The sequence below is a fragment of the Lepidochelys kempii genome, chromosome 7 (genome assembly GCF_965140285.1).
Source record: "Lepidochelys kempii isolate rLepKem1 chromosome 7, rLepKem1.hap1, whole genome shotgun sequence".
NCBI classification, from domain to species: domain Eukaryota; kingdom Metazoa; phylum Chordata; order Testudines; family Cheloniidae; genus Lepidochelys; species Lepidochelys kempii.
The window spans coordinates 35,113,044-35,132,027 of NC_136386.1; the positions used below are offsets into that span (position 1 = coordinate 35,113,044).

The following is an 18,984-nucleotide window of genomic DNA, read 5'->3' on the forward strand; positions in this document are numbered from 1 at the left end:
GGCAACTGCTGTGCTTGCTACCCCCCAATGCCTGCCCTGGCTTTTAATCTACTGAAAGACCATTGTGGCACGAGTGGGCTGTGGAGTTCTTACTGCATGTTGAGGGGGAATGGGGGAGGAGGAGATGACTCACAAGGACAAAGATTGAGAATCCCTGAATTTTATGGTAGAGACTTAAACTTCTGTCTTTAAGGTCTTAAACTCATAGACTTTAAGGTCAGAAGGGACCATCATAATCATCTAATCTGACCTCCTGCACATTGTAGGCCACAGAACCTCACCCATCCACTCCTGTAAATTGACTCCTAACCTCCTTTCTTATAACAAAGGAAACAAACTCCACTTGGAAGCAGAATCCTTCTGTGTATGCCCCCAAAACCCTGCCTCTTAAATTCCCACATGCCAGAAGTGGAGAGATGCCTTTACCTACAATGTGAAGATAGAGGACAGAGGCTATTTCTGCCAATGTTGTGGGCCTGAATCCTGAAAGTGGCAGATCCTAGGACAGAAATGGTAAAGTTGATTGTCCTCATCCGAAAAGAACAGAAATGGAGAATATTATAATCTCTATTTGTATGCCCCTAATATTGCATCCACCAGCTAAACCTGTATTAATCTGCCTTCCTTCCTGCAAACTTCCACATTGTTTTAAAGAAGCAAATGCAAAGCTTTTTGGTCCAGGAGGGAGCAAAAGAAACAAGAAAAGTGTGTTGAGTAGGAGAAAGGCAGGGAGAGATTTACGTAAATAGCCAGTCCCAGAATGGGAAGAACAGAATCAATTTCCAGGCCTTTTCAAATAACCTTTATGTAATTTCCACAATGTTCAGAAAGCATGGAGATTGACATCTAACAAACACTGCACATAGATGGCAACAGGCTCTGGCAGTAATCTCCATCTAAAATAAGAGCCAACTCGTTATTGGAGCCCATACATGAAAAAGCAGGGAAGTGAGGCAGTCCTGCACATGTCAGGGGAAAAGGAGAATGTGATAAAAATCTCAAAAGATATGGGTAGGGAAAGACTAGCCACATTAGAGGAGGGTGACGTGATGAGAAGTCATGGCTGGGGTGGTGTGGTGGCCAGACAATTTTGGCTGAGGCAGAACTTGGTGCCTTTCGTAATGCCTGAAGTCTTGGAATCATCCTGCATTCCCATGAACATGGCAGCCCGGGGCCATGCTGACACACACAGCTCCTCTCCCATACACATACCCTTTATCTACACAGAGGCAATAACCGATGTGATCCCCATTCTCACCCTACAAAAGTCACCCCACTCTGATTCAAGAAAGTCCCCTGATGGATTATGACATCGGTCTGGTGCATAGCCAATAATCTGTGAATAATAAACTGTCCATTGACACAGTCCTTGTCCTAAAAGAAGAGAAGTGGAATTGACATATTGCGGCTGCTGAAAATTCTTCTTTTCTATCAAGATCATCACTACCAACCCAAACCCCATAGATATTGGATCTGTAGGAATCCTTGCACTTTCCCTCCAACTTTTATTATAATCCGGTGATACCATTTTGAAGGAGAAATGTTGAAGTTTCTTTGGCCAGAGTGCAGCAGCAGAGGCAGGAAAGCCCCCCACCCCTCCAACCCCCCCAAAAGCTGTGGACAGGAGAGAGGGAGCACCCCATCTTTCTGTACTTTGGGTACACAGATTGTGTAAGCTGTCTGGGGCAAATGTATTTGACTCACATACTTGTCCGCTAAATGTCTAGTGCAATGTTGGTACCATATAAATAATACTAATTAGGAAAGAACGCCTATTCGATGAGAATGATGCGTAATCGACAGTGCCTGTTGGTGAGACACAATTTGGTGCCTCCTTACACCATGTGCAATCTGTGTTTACATGTTCAGCAAAGTGGTAACCTATTCCATGTCTGTATATATACGTCATACATACATATGCACACACACCTACGCCTCAGTGTTCACTCAAGCAAGATGAGCCTCGGTCATAACAGGGGTGAGCAAGTGTCTGGAAAGCCTTAGTCTGGGCCCCATATAAATAATTAATTTTGATAAGTGAAATGCATATTCATACATTTTCATATAACTGGGTGCGAGAGAAGAACATGAATGAGCCCCAAGGCTGCCCAGTTCCTACTTCGCCTTCAACCGCCCCACCAGGTGCTTTATTCCATCTGTTGTTGGTGTTGATCTTGGTCACTATTAGAGGAGAAAATAAATTGCATCTGATCAGAGTTGGGGTGTTCCCTTACACATAGGCAAAGAATTTTAGGCAATATTCCCCTTACAAATGATTACTGGATCTTTAGAGGAGCTGTCAGGTCCCCTCTTCCTCACAGTGGACAGTGAAAAGTCTTAATGAATACATCGTTATCATATTAGAGGTGTTCTTTGCTCCCAGCCTGCACTACTTTACCAGTGAAATATAGCACCTGCAGAGTTTCCATATGCAGGATAAAGCACGGGATTAATCCCTCTCTTTTTTCAATCCTGTGCCCTAATGAACCTAGAACTCCACAGAAGTTTGACTTCAACTGCAGTATTTTCCAGTACTTAGTCACTAGCTGATTTTCACCAATTAGCAGCTTTAAACTGGGGTTCCCAACTTTTGTCCTCAGTAGTTTCCTGCTACTAGAATGCCCGAGTCTAGAGATGTAAAACAAATATTTTTCTATTGCAGTGTTTGTGCTGTTACCTGGTTGCTATGCTGAGGGCTCTTGAGTCTATCTTTGGGTGTCTGCTCACTATCCAGAGAACTAGAAGAAAGGCAGATAACTGTTATATCACAAAATCCTTCCAATCTGAATGCAGGATTAGTCTCCAAGAGAGACAGGGGAGTGGGGGTTACACTCCCAGTTGGCATAACTATCCCAGCAAAACTTTGTAGTGTAGACTAATTCTCAGGCACAAGATTTTCCTACCCTTCCACCTCAAACTTGATTTTCTCAGTTCAGTCATATCGTGGCTCTAACTTGCCCAGTCTTGCCATCAGAAAATGCCAGTTCAGCTCTCTCCTCTGCCAGACTCAGCATGGATAAGATACATCTGAACACGAGAAATCAGACACTGAACAAAACTGCTTAGGAAATCACTGGTGGGAAATAAATAGAGACCCCCCAATATCTCACTTTTCCACAGTCTCTTACAGAAGTGACTAGGAGTAGACTAAGGCAGAGGCACTGGGGAAAAACCTAAATACCTCTCACCTTTTCAGAATGTGTCCTAGAGGATAACAGCCACAAGGAGAACATCATAATTTCCTTTAATTAAGGATGACAATGGCAGAAGCCAGAACAAATAGACACATGGCCCTTTGAGAGACAAGCAGCTTCCCACCACATTGATGATATTATGATTGAGAAAAATCATCTTGAAACCCAACTTTTTCGCACTAGCTCTCCAGATTGTGAAGTGGAAATTAATGATCCACTGCACTTTTTAAAACCCAGCAAAAGATAATTATAGTGTCCTGGCCCAGCATTTCCTTCTCACCACAAAAACAGCTTCTAAAGGAAGGAAACACTAAAGAGAACTGCAATACTCACTTTAAGCCTCTTTCCAGATTAAAAGATCGTACTCAGACGTCACACGGTCAGTCAAGAATCTAAGCACTGATAAACTGCCAGAAGCGGGAAACCTAAAAGAAGAGAAAAAGAAATAAGATATTCAGTAGAAGCTGAAAAATCTCATTCTGTGCCCGAGATATTCCTGGAACCCCTCATACCAGCTAGATCTCAATGAATCCTCCCTCCTAATAAATTACAGGAGAAAAATGCACAGTCTCTCTGCCCACAGTGGGGCAGAAGCAAGCCAGTAAAGGAGTAATGGGTATCCAGCAGTAGATGCCAATGTATCTTGCAGTGCTTGCATTCTTGCAGGGAGTGAAGACTAATGACATGCATGTCCTTCCTTCTAGAGAAGCCCACAGAGGACAATCCAAGGAAGCTGCTGCATAAACCTCTAATCCCAACCCCAAAGAATCAACAGTCACAGACCAGATGTGTTTGGAAAGGAGGAGGAATTGGGCACACAATCCCAGCTCTCTGATTTAACAATAAATTTCATCTAACCGTGGAGTTGTCTAGTCAATAATAAAAGAAAGGCAGCAGTCTCCCATACCACAGCCAAGGAGTAAAGGAACATGTATAAACATTGCAGAGATATTAACAGTGTGGCAATAGCAGGGAGGCAAAGCATTTAGTCCCATTACATGAGAATGATCGGGTCTGGGCATAGGTCAGACAATGCCTTGAGTGAGCCAGAGTTTGGTGCCTCCTCCCAATGCCTGTAGAGTCTAGTTGATCTGAATTTTCGTTTTCAGGAAGAAGGCTACCTGATTGCATGCCATTGTCCCCTTACTAAAACCCAGTGGGGGTTTTTTTGGTTGGCTAGTTCCCAGTACCAAAAGAAAGGGGAAGGGCCGATGGGAAATTAGGACCCTGAGACTAACAGTCCCCAGGAATACTGGGGAGAGGCCAATGCTCCAGGTCACAGGCTTCTGTGAATTTTTGTTTATTGCCCGCATCCTGTCTGTGACTTTTACTAAAAATAACGATGACAAAAGCTTAACCTTAGCCATAATCTATATTAATAATGTCCCATGACCCCATATCCCAGTAAGATTACTAATTCACCTCCCTTTTATCTTCCAGTAAAATCTGGATTGTTTTATCAGCAGAATTTCAAACCTGATTTGGGAAACTGGGCTCCAGCATGTTCCTACATTCTCACACCACCTAACTGGGTGAGAGAGAGGAACAACAGTGAGCTCCATGGCGACCTAATCCCTGTTTGACTTTCAACCACCTTACCAAGTGCTTTGTTCCATCACATATTGTTCTTGGCCTTGGTCATTACAAGAGAAAAGAAATTCCATCTGATCAGGGATGGAGCATTATGTTACCCATAGGCAACAGATTTTAGGCAATGTTCTCCTTACAAGTGATTATAGGGATCTTTGGAGGAGCTGTCAGGCCCTTTTCCTCATAGTGGACAGTGAAATGCCTATATCAATCCATTCTCATCATATTGGAAGTGATCCTCACCCCAGCCTGCCCTATGGTTTCAGTGAAATACAGAGAGGGATGCTGTATTCACACTAGAGATGTGATTGCTGCATATTATATTCATAACTCCCTTCTTTCTCTCTAGAGAGGGGCCTCAAAAACCTAGAAAAATGGGTCCAAGGCTGCAGGCCTGAGTATTCTCAGTCTCTTAAACCTGCACTTTACTGGGGTATAGTGAGGACGCAGACCTCTGGCTGTGGAAGAGGTGTTTGTTTTTTTTAACCGGACTGCATCTACATTTTCAGACAGGTGGGAACCCTGTTCTATAGCTGCATGCTCCAAGTACTGTACCCTCAGGAAAGAGGGCTGATCCCAGAATTACCTGCGGAATGAGGGCTGACCTGCCTTTATAACTGATGAAGATGCTTCCTTTGAAAAGAAGAAGTAGATGAGGGGCCGAAAAGAAGCAGTAAATTTGCTGCAGATACATGGACTAGCCCTAAATGGAGTCTCCATCCTAAGTGAAATGGAAACAAATATTAGTTGCAGCTGCACAATTTCCCTTTGCTGTTACATGTACGAACACCGCCTTCCCCATTAACTCCACCTATCAGAAACATCAGCATTAACCCTCCTTCCCTCCCTCTTCGTGTAAACATTGCATCTTATTAGCAGAAACCTGAAAGCCAGTCTGCCCAGAGTGAGACGCTGAAAGGAGTCAGAGTGCATTCGTGTATGCTGGAAACGTGCAGTATGTTTATTATTCCGTATAACTGTGTAAAAATCACAGACAAGAGGTCTGAGAGGGCCTGAAAATAATATGGTACCAATCAGTAATGCAATGCGGGGGCATGTGATGACTCTAGCAGTTAGCTGCAAACTCCATGTAAAAAAGGTCATAATGAGTCTCTGAGGCACCTAGAAAAAATAGTTGACAAAGCAGGGATTTCTCAGAGGAGCCTAGGCATTCAATTACAAAACAGTCAAGGGGTTAAGGAGGAGATATGATATACTATCAATTTAACCAGAACTGCTTACAGGGCTCTTTCTGAACATTTTATGTGGCCTATGTGACCAACTGAGGTTCTTTAGGTTAACTGTGGTGTCCCGAAAACTCACCATTCTCTCCCAACATCGCATACACAGTACAACATCTGCAGTGCAAAACCCTTTCTTAACAACAAGCCGCCATTTATTCCATATAGTTCATGATCCTCATACCTTAAATGGACAAAAACAGAGACATTCACATTCGGGCTATCTTCTATGCAGTTAAAGAGAGATGACCTAACAATGGTTGAGTAAACTGCCTAAAGAAGCACTAGGGTAGACAGATTTATAGTGGGATTAATACAGTGAAGAATCCTAAATGATGCAAGGGGTTGGAGTGAATGAACTACTAAATCCCATTAAATCCTAACCATCCAGGAGCCCAGTGCTGAAAGTTTAGGTTTCTCATCATGACCATCATCTTGTCTCATTATCACCATCCTTTGAAGAAGCAAGATATATAGATACTGTGGTGATTGGTTCTATATAAATACCTACTATCACTAGCTAGACAGAGGATTAAAATTGACATTGGAATAGAAGACTATTTTCCTGGTTGATCACGAGCTCTTTAATGACAAAGGAGGGGAATTTATCAGATAATGCTGTGATCTCTGTAGCTGGCTATGGCAGTAAAACTGCTTCCCTATCTCATATAATAGTTATAATTAAGGGAATTCCCAGTAGAAGCACCCAGTAAAGTAAGGTGGCAATGCGGTAGTTCTTTTAGGACAAGTCCAAAACAAGGCTTATATCCACAAAGAACTGGGGTGAAAGCCATGTCGTCCCACAACTCAATTCAAAAATAACAGAACCCTAGTTCTCTTACACTGGAAAAGCGAGAAAAGAATCACTCACTTCTAGCCAAGGCTTGAATGCCAGATCTTGAATCCAGTATAGTAGGAATTTCCAGAATAGCTGCCATACAGGACAGCATCAACCAGCTCTTCCCAATGTCAGACTGAGTACTGACTTGAGTTCAATGCATAGATTGCTGTGCTTGGGTCAGGTGATGTCATAATGAGGGGGGAATAAATGCCATGACAACCAGGTAATAGCTCCATAAAAGTGCAATGCACTGACTTAATTATGTGCACATTTCTGCTTCTCTTGCTCAAGTGTTTGTGACATATTACCCTCTCTAGAGAGTAGCCCACAAGGTCTATCGAAGCCCAATATAAATATCAATATGTTGATACATTTTAAAAATATTGATAAATATCCTTATACATATTGAACTTTTAATTTAAAGCATCATATTTATTTATAATAGTATTAGTGTCTGCACTAAGATAGCACCTGGCTTCCAAAGATCAATATGTGCAAAACAATAAGTAAGCCACAAAACACACCACCCGGAGTAGGTATTATCTCCATTTTAAAGATGGATAAACTCAGGGACAGTGAGAATTAATATTCATATATATCCTGTTAACTATCAAACATTGACTGCATCACTTATTTAGATGAGTAACATGGTTTGCATTTATTATCTGTCTCATTGAAAGTCCAACATAGTCCATAGGGCAGGGGTGGGCAAACTTTGTGGCCTGAGGGCCACATCTGGGTATAGAAATTGTATGGTGGGCCATGAATACTCACAAAATTGGGATTGGGGTGCGGGGAGGGGTAAGGGCTCTGGCTGAGGGTTTGAGCTCTGCGGTGGGGCCAGAAATGAGGAGTTCAGGGTGTTGGAGGGTGTTCTGGGCTGGGATCGAGGTGTTCGGTGGGTGGGAGGGGGATCAGGGCTGGGGCAGGGGGCTGGGGCATGGGGGTGGTTCAAGGGATCAGGCAGTGGGTGGCGCTTACCTGAAGCAGCTCCAGGAAGCAGCGGCATGTTCTCTCTCCAGCTCCTACACAGAGGCATGGCTAGGCGGCTCTACTGTGTGCTGTCCTGTCCGCAGGTGCCGCCCCTGCAGCTCCAATTGGCTGCAGTTCCCAGCCAATCGGAGCTGCGGGGGTGGTGCTTGGGACACGGGCAGCATGTGGAGCAGAGCCCCCTGGCTGTCCCTATGCGTAGTAGACAGAGGTGGGGACATGCCGTTGTTTCCAGGAGCTGTGCGGAGCAGCTCCAGATCCTGCTTCCTGGTTGGAACACCAGAGCAGGGCAAGCCCCGGAGCCCGCTCCCCAGCGGGAACTCAAGAGCGGATTAAAATGGTTAGTTGGCCAGATGGGCCCACGGGCCATAGTTTGCCCACCCCTGCCATAGGGTCTCTCCATAGATTGCAGTAGGATTTGTATCAGGCCATAACATAACAACTTGTGTCCAAGTATCTCAAGGTGCCAAACAATAATTCAGTCATCCAAACCCAGGTCAGGTAGGTTAGCATTACCTGTGTTTTAAAAGGTGAATAAACTGAGGCATGGTTAATATAAGAGGCTTGCCCAAGAACCACAGCAAATTAATAGTTGAAGTGAGAATGGAACCCAGGAGTCCTGTCTCCCTAATTTAACCTCCAAAACCTGAGTTAGCCAGAATTCCCCCTGGGATCCCAGCTGTATTACAGCCCCATCACATGGGCCATGCCTTAAATCCAAAGAGAAGGGCTTTAATTCAAGACAGGGGATTTTGTATTTAATAAAGTTTGGGAATAAGTGACTAGAAAATTCCAACTATATTACAACCGGACTTAACGTCCCAGTGGACATTCTCAATTTCCTAACCTGCCACCTTCTATTTATTCCTCTTATTTCCCGTGGGAATAATCTTGTTTCAGATAGGCAGGGAAAAAACACTTGAAACACACATTAACAACTAGACTGAGATCCCCTTATGACAATTCATATTGAACTTATACAATTCTATGTTGTTGGCTACATGAGAAAATGCACTTCTCCCTAAAGCCTGAAAGCCAAATCTCAAGACCAAGAAAGCAGGAATTTCCAGAATACCTGCAATACAGCATAGCACCAGGCAGCTCTCTCTGAGGCCAGTCTGAGCACTGACTTGAGCTCAGCGTCCCAATAGCTGGGCTTGGTCTAGGAAATGTCATAATAAAAGATGTGGAACATTTGCCATGTTAACTCCCATAAGGGGCAATACACTGGCTGTTATGTATGTGTACATCCCTGCCTGGCCCTGTCTGCCCGAGTGTTTGTGATTATTTTGCCCTCTCTAGGGACTAGCTCAGAAAGAGAATAAAAGCCCAAACATTAGAGAGAGCTGAAGGGAATTCTCCTTTAGCTCAAGTGGCAGAAGCCTTTTTTAAACTGAGGATTCTCAGTTCTGCTTCTCAGACCATAGTGACTCCTGGTTTCTGTTGTGTCTGTCTGCTTTCAGCCATGGAGGTGGCTTATCATGTAAGGAATAATATGTACTACTAAGGAGACAGTTACAGAAGGAGATTGAGAGTCAGGAGAATTAGGTTCTTTTTGTGGTTCTGCCATTGATTGATTACGATGTGTATAAGTTACTTAAAATCTCTGCCTCAGTGATAGACTGGGGATAATATTTTAAGCCAAATACTCTGTTCTTTGTAGGTGAAGCACTTTGACACCCTCTGAAGAAAGGCATTATAGGTCAGATTTTTAGCATTTAGGGACCTAAAGAGGCAGTTAGGCATCTAGTGGGATTTTCAGAAGTGCCTAGCTGCCTATCTGCATCTTTAGGAACCTATATACCATTAAAAATCTGGCCCTATACAGCTTTCTTATCCAACTATATAGACATCTGAAGTCTTTGATATAGCAAAAACTGAAAAGCGCTAAACGTCAGACATTAAATCAATACTTGTAGTTAACTCTTTCTGATCCCTTCATCCAAGGATCTCAGAGTGCCAAACATTAAACAAGCCACACTACACCTTTCTGAAGTAGGAACTACTACTATCCCCAATTTAACTGTGGTGGAGTGATTGAAAGTGATTTACCTAGGGACCTACAGGACGTCAGTTCCAGTTAGGAATTGAACCCAAGTCCTGACTTTCAGACCCCTGCTCTATTTTCTAGAAAACATTGATAAGATATTAAGACATTTTATATTATGGCAGGTTAACTGACTTTATGTTTAGAAACAAAAGTGCTGTATGCATGCAGTCTCAGCACATACACAGATACATAAAACCGTAATAAGAGGATGGTACAACTACCTTAATTTCCTTTGGTCATTTTTCATCTCACTCTAATTTCCTAACTACGGTACTGTATATGAAAGATTTCTGTAGCAAGAGTTTTAGTCAGAAGGGATCATTATGATTATCTAGTCTGACCTCCTGCACAACGCAGGCCACAGAATCTCACCCACCCACTCCTGCGAAAAACCTCTCGCCTATGTCCGAGCTATTGAAGTCCTCAAATCGTGGTTTAAAGATTTCAAGGAGCAGAGAATCCTCCAGCAAGTGACCCGTGCCCCATGCTACAGAGGAAGGTGAAAAACCTCCAGGGCCTCTTCCAGTCTGCCCTGGAAGAAAATTCCTTCCTGACCCCAAATATGGCGATCAGCTAAACCCTGAGCATATGGGCAAGATTCACCAGCCAGATACCCAGAAAAGAATTTTCTATAGTAACTCAGATCCCACCCCATCTAACATCCCATCACAGGCCATTGGGCCTATTTACCATGAATATTTAAAGATCAATTAATTACCAAAATCAAGTTATCCCGTCATACCATCTCCTCCATAAACTAATCGAGTTTAATCTTAAAGCCAGATAGGTCTTTTGCCCCCACTGCTTCCTTTGGAAGGCTATTCCAAAACTTCACTCCTCTGATGGTTAGAAACCTTCATCTAATTTCAAGTCTAAACTTCCCAAAGACCAGTTTATATCCTACACGATTATGCCCATAAAGGCTTCAATTAAAGTCCAAGATCTGCCAGTATATGACCACAAAACAGAAACTATTGTAATCTGAATGTTCCTTAAAAAGAGGTTGCTAGCTTTCAGTATTATAAGTTACTCAATTTTCTAAAAGAATGCATTTTAAATAAGTTCACAATTACAAATTACAAAGCTAGGTGAAAAGAAAGAGACTGACCAAGCAGCTTCTAATGTGAGCTAAAGGAAAATTTAACAGAGATGGATCAAAGAAAGGAAAGGGGAGAGAAATCTGAATTAAAAATCAAAAGGAACTTGTTTTAATAGAAGCATCTGGATGCAAATCTATTAAATTTGGAGTATTGTGTGCTGTCCACCCCTACCCTGTTTCACCACCTATAGACTTAAATCAAGACAGACTCGAGCATTCCAAGAGAAATGAGAACATGAGGGGTGCTTTCGTGACAATATGTGTGCTTGGGATAATCAAAAATCTGAGAGTCTCAGCTAAACATCACTGTCCCAAAGGAGACATCTGGGACTGGTTGTCTGCCCCCTCATCTGTTACAGAAACATGGAGGAGCATGATCCTTCAAAGGCTGCACAGATTGTTGGTGCTTGTCGTCATGGAGCTGCTGTCACAGAGGTTTCCGAGTTGTTCTAGAACCTGGATGGCGACCAGCTACTGGAAGAAAAGGGTAGCAGCACCTGGTCTCTTAGAAGGCTTTACTCATGAGGTGCAGCAGTACCATGGAGGCTTTGGGAGAGGCGCTTTCCTGCCCAGTGTGCTTGGAGCTGTTCACTCCACCAGTGCTGGTCCTAACTTGTGCTCACAACTTCTGCAAGCAATGCCTGGAAAAGATCCTCATCCGCCAGAACTGCAGTCACGTCAATGGACAGTTCTGCTGCCCTATGTGCAGGAAAGTAAGTAGAGACGCTCGTTTAATCTTCTCTGTAGTCAGAGCTCTTCTCTTTATTTGCAAGACAAGGGTCTGCCCAAACTGTTCCCAACTGAAGGGGCACATTGCCAACTTGCAAGAAGCCCTAGGCCATGCCTAATTTAATTTAATAAGATGGAGCAGATGGTTGTGACTTCCCATGGAGACTATAGGTCCAAGCATGTAATGTTCTATCCTGATCCAATCACAAGAACCTGGCAGGACAATTCTTAAAGTCTTTCAGAAAATGTTACTTAAATTGTTGGCAAACATGTTTTAAAAGGAAAGATATGGAACAAGGATATGCTGGAACACTTGCTATAAAATGTAAGTCATAAACTAAACATTTCCATGGATTTTAGTCAAACAGCATGTTTCCTTGACATTGTTTTTTCAAAATCTACAGGACTTGTGCTTATATCATATGTAAATTAATTCCTTCTCTTGCATTAATTTAGACTGTAGCTAGCATAATACTCCTGTGGTTTTATAGACTTTAGCAAGTTAATTGAAGCCCCTCTTTTAGAGTCAGAATCTGCTACCATTATTCACATGGAGCAATACTTTACTTCTCAAGTGGTGCTACTCTGTGTGAAAAATGGTGACAAAATCTGGTCCTAGGTTTTTACATAGCTCTTACTGGAGCAAAACTCCCATTGACTTCAATGATGTTTTGCCCAAGTAAGAATGGAGGAGTCTGTCCTGCAGCTCTTATTCATATGAATGATCCCATTGATTTAAATAGTAAGAGCTCCTGGACTGGAACCTCAGTCAAGCCTTCAGGATTTAGCTCTGAATGAGGGGTTTTTGTTTAACTATTAACAGAAGCCATGCAAGGGTCTCTGCTTAAGTACAAGGGGCTAATTCTGCATGTGGGAGCGCACATTCAGTTCCTTTTGGTTCCAAATGTGGGTTTTGCACACACTTATTCAAAGGCAGAATTTGGACCACTGATGTTCATGAGCCTTAGATTTATAAGGTATACATTAGGAGGAAATTGCTGTCTAGATCATTTAGCTGCAGTACTGTATTTCAGTACAAGATCAAATTAATATAAACCACAACTGAAGAATGCTGATGCACTGTTTCTACATTACACAGCTATGAAACTATCAAAAAAGCAAAGTGTCTCCTGCATCTCTCAAATAGTATGTAACAGTTTTTCCTCACTTTTAGGTCATATATTTGAGGGGCAGAGGAATAATTGGATTACCGAGAAATATTCTGGTTGAAAGTATATTGGAAAAATTTAAGGATGAACTTGAAAACATTCGTGCCCAGGAGCAAAACCAGCTGTCCCAAATATGTGAAGAACATGGGGAAAATATGAATTTGGTATACATTTACATATTTCTTATTTTTCCTTTATTTAGTTATTTGCACACCAAATCTGTCCTGTAAATGTTCAATATTCACTTAATCAAAATAAATTCTATTGGTTGGATCTTGTAGCAGAATGGTCATATTCTAAACAAGCTAGTCCTTTATACCATGTTCAGTGACGAATAAACCACATCATTTGAATTTTAGACTATAAAAACACAAGTAAAGGGCAAATCCTACCATTTGAATTGTTTCTTTCCCAAATGGATAACTTCCATCTAGATGAGGAGTCTAGTTGGTGGTTTGCAGTTGGAAGAACTATCAGCCTCCTAATGAAATTCATGAAATGAAATTCACCCTGCAAAAACAAAACATAATTATATAAAAGAGGTCATTATTAATTAGTGCTTTACATTTTCAAAGCACTGCACAAAGATTAAGTGATTTACTAATTAGGGCCAGAGTTTTGCTACCTGTAGTCACATTGAGTAGTGCTTTATTCCACAAGCAGTCCTATTGATTTCTGTGGGGCTACCCACAGAGGCCACAACTCAGAATGTTACATAAACATGTGCCTAGCTAGAAGCACATGAGTAGTCGCACTGAAGTCAATATCTCAGGATTTCCTAGCTCTCATTCCTGTGGTCAGGCCACTGGACCTCTCACACCTTCTCAATGGCCCAACAACAAGCAACAACTGTCACTCCTGCAACAACATTAGAGAAAAGGGCATCAAAACAGTACTAAATTATTTAGTTCAAGAGACACTAAAACCTCACTCACTCCAACAATTGGGAGACCCACTAAAAATTACTGTAGTTTGAGAATTAGTAACTGAATGAACCCAAAAAACAAGGAAAAACTCTTCAGAAGATGTACATTGCCCATTTAATTTGAGAGCCACACCACCACTTAGAAACTTTCCACTGGCTTCCTATTTCACAGCATCTAGTTCAAGTTTCTTATCCTCACACTCCAAGCCCTTTATAAATTTGCCGCTCCCTGCTCGTCTGCTTTTATCCCTTACCAAGTCACTGCACCAGTGAAGCCACTCATATCCACCTGTTCAGCCGCTTCTCGCACAGACAATTCTGTGCCTTCCTCCAGGCACAGAATACCCTTCATGAACAAATCTGTAAATCACTGTTCTCTTCCAACCGAAAGACCTATTTTTGCCATGATGCATATAAGAAATCAACCAATTAATAAAGACTTGATGGACCAATGAGAACAGTTCAACTTCACCTCCTTCCGTAATTTTGTTTCCTGACAATTATAAATCTAAAGTGTATAAAATCTGTGTCTCCCCCCTCCAAACTTTATACATTACTTGTCTTCTAAGACAATAAGGTCTTCAGGGCAGTGATTGTGATTTCATATGTGCTTGTGCAACACTTACTACAATCCCTAATTATGGGTGGGCACTACTGTGATGTATGTAGTACTTGCAAAATGCCTGTTGAACGTAAAGTGCAACATAGCTTGAGTAACAATTAACCTCCTTACAGGATCTGTTCTTAAGAACGTTTTAAGAAGTAGGGAGAGAGTATTTCTTTTGGGGTAGAAAATCTAATGTGTGTCGCTTGGAGGAGTTTGGATTAATAAGGTTCCACAGGAGAATGCCAATGGAACTGAAGATTGCTGTAGCATGAATTTCTCCCTTTTGAAGACAACCATCTCAGCTTCATTCTGAACATTTGTTTTCGACAGTTGCACCAGTATTTACTTAGCAGACCGAGCCTAATGTCCTGGGTCAGTGTGCTACATAGCTAACAACATGTAAGCATACATGGCTGTACTAGAAAATGACTGTGTTCTTTTCTCAGATGTGTCTGACTGATGATGAACCAATTTGTGCAATCTGCAAGCTCTTTGGAAACCATGAGCATCACAGTGTTGCAAAAATGTCTGAAGCTTACACAGCAAGAAAAATTACTTTTATTAAAGATATAGACTTGTTGCTTCAGAAATCTGAAGACACAGTACAATCTAGGAAGGTATAGTACAAGTGACTCACTTTCTTTCGGGTTTATTAACAGAATGGCATGACCTGATGTTTAATACAAGTGTAGGTAGATAGCCCTTAGGAAAGGATTAAGTTATATAAAATGATGTGGTTTAGTGGTGTGAGCGTGAGACTAAGTTGTATTCCTGACTCTTGACTCCTTTTGTGATGTTGCCAAATCACATAACTGCTTTGCCTTTAGTTCCCCCATAGGAAAAATGGAGTTAATAAAGCTTACCTCACAGGAGTGTGAGGAAGATTAATTAATCAATGCCTATCAAACACTTTGATGATGAAGTTTTAAGTATTATCATAGAACTCAGAGTCATGAACAGTCACACACCTTGGCTGATGCTATTTGCAAAGCAGGTACATGCAACCGTGTCCTCCGGAATAACCTCAGTGGGGTAGCAGAAGCCATGGTCTTTACCTGGTGCGGCAGGTTTGGGAGAGGCCACCCAGTACACCTGAAGGCCCTTGGGAGGAGCAAATTGGAGCCAGGCCCCTACCCAAAATCATCCAAGGTTGGATAGATCCCAGGTCTGGAAGGAGTGAGTGGCTCTGGAGAGTTGGTAGAGCACACTCTGAGGGAAAGGTTGGAAATTCTCTGAATGGACCCTGCAGGGTTCAGTTTGTGCGGCCCATCGTTAACCCTGCAGTTTGTACACCACTAGTATCGAGCCCAATATCCTGACTTCAGCAATGACCAGTGTCTGATGTCTTAGAGAAAGGCAAAAAAGCTATAAGGCAAATGTATAATGCTGTACATTGGGTGGGGGTGGGGGGGGAGGGAATGGGAATCCTACCTGATCCTTGTGGCAATCTTGTTACACCTTGAAGCAAAGGATTTATTTGCAGATCCAAGAGAATATACAGCCCTCGCTGGTGCACGCAGTAGAGTGTGCTTTCGTTTTCTGAGCCTAGTTATTTGCAGGATGCATATAATCACTGGCTCCAGGATCCAGTAGTCTGGAACTCTTCTTGTTTGCCTGGCCAGCCCCTCCTTTGGCTTAACAAAGATAACACTACATTCAACTGACAGCAATCCAGCCTTTTATATTTATACTTGCTTGCTTGACTGGAGGCAAGCTTTTGGGTTCCTGGCCCTGGGAGCTCTAAACAATTAGTCTGTCTGCCCCCAAGTAGCCTCAACCCACCTGGCTTCTTCCCAGGGCCACTTCCTATACTCTCGAGCCCTCCTGGTCTTTTATAAATCACAAACTCCAAAGGCTATTTTCCCTAGAGTCCCTCACAGTTGGCTCCCTCTTACAACTGCAGGCTGCTCTTATTTTCCTAGAAAGACTACCCTTAGTCACCTGACCATTTGTCATGTGACTTCACTCATCTGACACTAAATCTGACACCAGTGCAGCTGATCCCCAACCTTCTTGAAGGGCCAACTGACCCTCTGAAAGAGTGCCTAAAATATCTTTAGATTTTTCATTGTCAACATCAGAAGGGTAGGCATGTAGATTGTATGTGGCTTGGCAAAATTTGATGACAATTTTGCAAGAGTTAATGGTATGGAAGGCTTCCCTGGTGACTTTACTTTGTCCCTTGCTATTTGGGGTCATGTGAGCTTGCTAACCCTATTCCTTCCCAGGTTCTCAATCTTCTGTGGATGCCTGACCTCCACTTGGCTGGGATATAGAGAGTCACACAAGAAGATTTGGATGACCTTGAAAGCTGGAGTAACAGAAATGGGATGAAATTAAATAGTACAAAGTGCACGGTTATCCACTTAAGGACTAACAACAAGAGTTTTTGCTAGAAGCTGGGAACTTACCAATTGGAAGTGATAAAGGAAAAGAAAGACTGGGTGTATTGATTGATCATAGGATGACTATGAGCCACCAGTGCACTGCAGCAGTGAAAAAGTCTTGTGCAATCCTAGGATGCATTAGGCAAGATAATTCCAGTAGAGCTAGGGAAGCATTATTACCATTGTACAAGGCACTGGTGAGCCCTCATTCGGAATACTGTGTGCAATTCTGGTCTCCCATGTTTAAGAAAGATGGATTCAAACTGTAATATGTGCAGAGAAGGGCTACTGGGATGATCAGAGGAATGGAGAACCTGCCTTATAGAGGAAATGTATAGAGCTTGACTTGTTTAGCCTAATAAACTGAAGGCTGAGGGGAGATATGATATGATTACTCTCTATAAATACATCACAGAGATAAGCACTAGGGATGAAGATGAGTTATTTAAGTTAATGGCTAATGCTGGCATAAGAACAAATGAATATAAACTGGGTATCAACAAGTTTAGGCTTGAAATTCAACCAAGATTTCTAACCCTCAGAGGAGTAAAGTTTTGGAACTGGCTTCCAAAAGGAGTACTAGGGGCAAAAAACCTAGCTTGTTTCAAGACTGAGCTTGATAAGTTTGGGGGCGGGGGCAGTTTATGAGGTCACCTACGATGGCATATGAACCATTGGTGATTGCTTTTAGCAAATATCTCCGATGACCAGAGGTGGGACTCTAGATGAGGAGGCCTCTGAGTTACTATAAAGAATTCTATCCCTGGTGTCTGACTGGCAGGTCTTGCCCACATGTTCAGGGTGTATGGATTGCCATATAGGGTCAGGAAGAATTTTTCCCCCAGGTCTGATTGGCAGAGACTCTGGGATTTTTTCTTTTGCCTTCCTCTGCAGCATGGGGCAAATATCACTTGCGGGTTTGAACTAGATGCTCTGAAACTTGCAGTCTTTAAATCAAGATTTGAGACTTCAGTAATTCAGCCAGGTTAGGGCCTTCTGTAGGAGTGGATGGGTGAGGTATTGCGGCCTGCAATGTGCAGGAGGTTAGAGAAGGTGATCATGATGGTCCCTTGTGGCCTTAAAGACTGTGAGTTGTACACAATACAATCAGGAAACTATTTGCCCTTGAAAAGGCCTAAGGGCCTGCCTGACCTTAGCAAAACTCTGAAAGCAAAGTGCTATAAAATGTAATCGCAATTATTTACAACTATAACTGCTTTTGAGCATAAATGAGAGGCAAAGTTGAAACCACTTTAAAATTTAAGGCCTAAAATGTATATCTAGATCCGAAATTATGTTTGAAAGTTAAAATAACTTCTCACACTTTTAACTATTTTGAATACTACTTGTGGACATTACTAAGAAACCTTGCATAAACTTTTTTTAAACAGGAAACAGAAAAGCTGATCAGTGAACTCCTATCCAGCACTACAGACACCAAGGTAATGATTGACACAGTTGGGATCAGTTTACTGAAAGGGATAAGGTGCAGAATTGCAGAACTGAAGACAAAATTACACAAGGACTATTCAACAAAATTAGAAAAACTGCACCTACTAGAGAGTGAAAGTGAAGCCCCCAGGCAGCTTTATCAGCAAATGAAAACTCTTTTGGAACAACATTCAAATTCAGTACAGTTTCTTCAAGAGGATAAAAAACTCAGGAACAAGATGGAAAAACTTATCGAAGGAAGGTCATTGTACCAGGATCCATCAAAGTATAAAATTTCAGTGAGACGATATTTTGAAGAATTGATCAGAGGAATCAACATCAAGGAGTATATCTCTACTACATCAGATGAAATGTTTGCAAGTACTAGTGACCTGTATGAAGCATGCAGGCCAGAATGCCCTGCTTTTGCTTTTTCAGGTGAAAGTCCTGATCAGTCCTTCTGCAAAAGAGTATTAGGCTTATTTGAGAAATCAGGTAGCAAGGAGCAAGATCTTTTCACAAAAGCATCCTGCCCTGACTGTAGCAGTACACCAGGTACTAGCATTGATTCTTCACTCTTGAAAGATGAGTCAAAAATGTAAAATACTAAAAAAAAAAAATCTCCTGCAGTTTACTTGTTGGAATTTGCCAATCATATATGCTGCCTATGTTTCCTACAAACCAAAAAATAAAATAGTTGTAAATGTAAACAGGTTGAATTGACACATACC

The 18,984-nt window shown here is 42.1% G+C and overlaps 1 protein-coding gene across 1 annotated transcript; it reads left to right on the top strand.

Moving 5' to 3' along the window:
- The first annotated feature begins 11,544 nt into the window (after nt 1-11,544).
- On the top strand, nt 11,545-18,855 carry LOC140915171 (tripartite motif-containing protein 54). The gene is made up of 4 exons (XM_073354748.1): nt 11,545-11,718; nt 12,909-13,067; nt 14,882-15,052; nt 18,214-18,855. Exons 1-4 carry the CDS (start codon nt 11,545-11,547, stop codon nt 18,853-18,855), a joined length of 1,146 nt encoding a protein of 381 aa, XP_073210849.1.
- Nucleotides 18,856-18,984: the final 129 nt, after the last annotated feature.

Coding starts and splice junctions, on each gene's coding strand:
- LOC140915171 (XM_073354748.1), top strand. CDS start 11,545: ATGGAGGCTTTGGGAGAGGCGCTTTCCTGCCCAGTGTGCTTGGAGCTG. Junction 13,068..14,881: donor ATGGGGAAAATATGAATTTG/GTATACATTTAC, acceptor TTCTTTTCTCAG/ATGTGTCTGACTGATGATGA. Junction 15,053..18,213: donor ACACAGTACAATCTAGGAAG/GTATAGTACAAG, acceptor TTTTTTAAACAG/GAAACAGAAAAGCTGATCAG.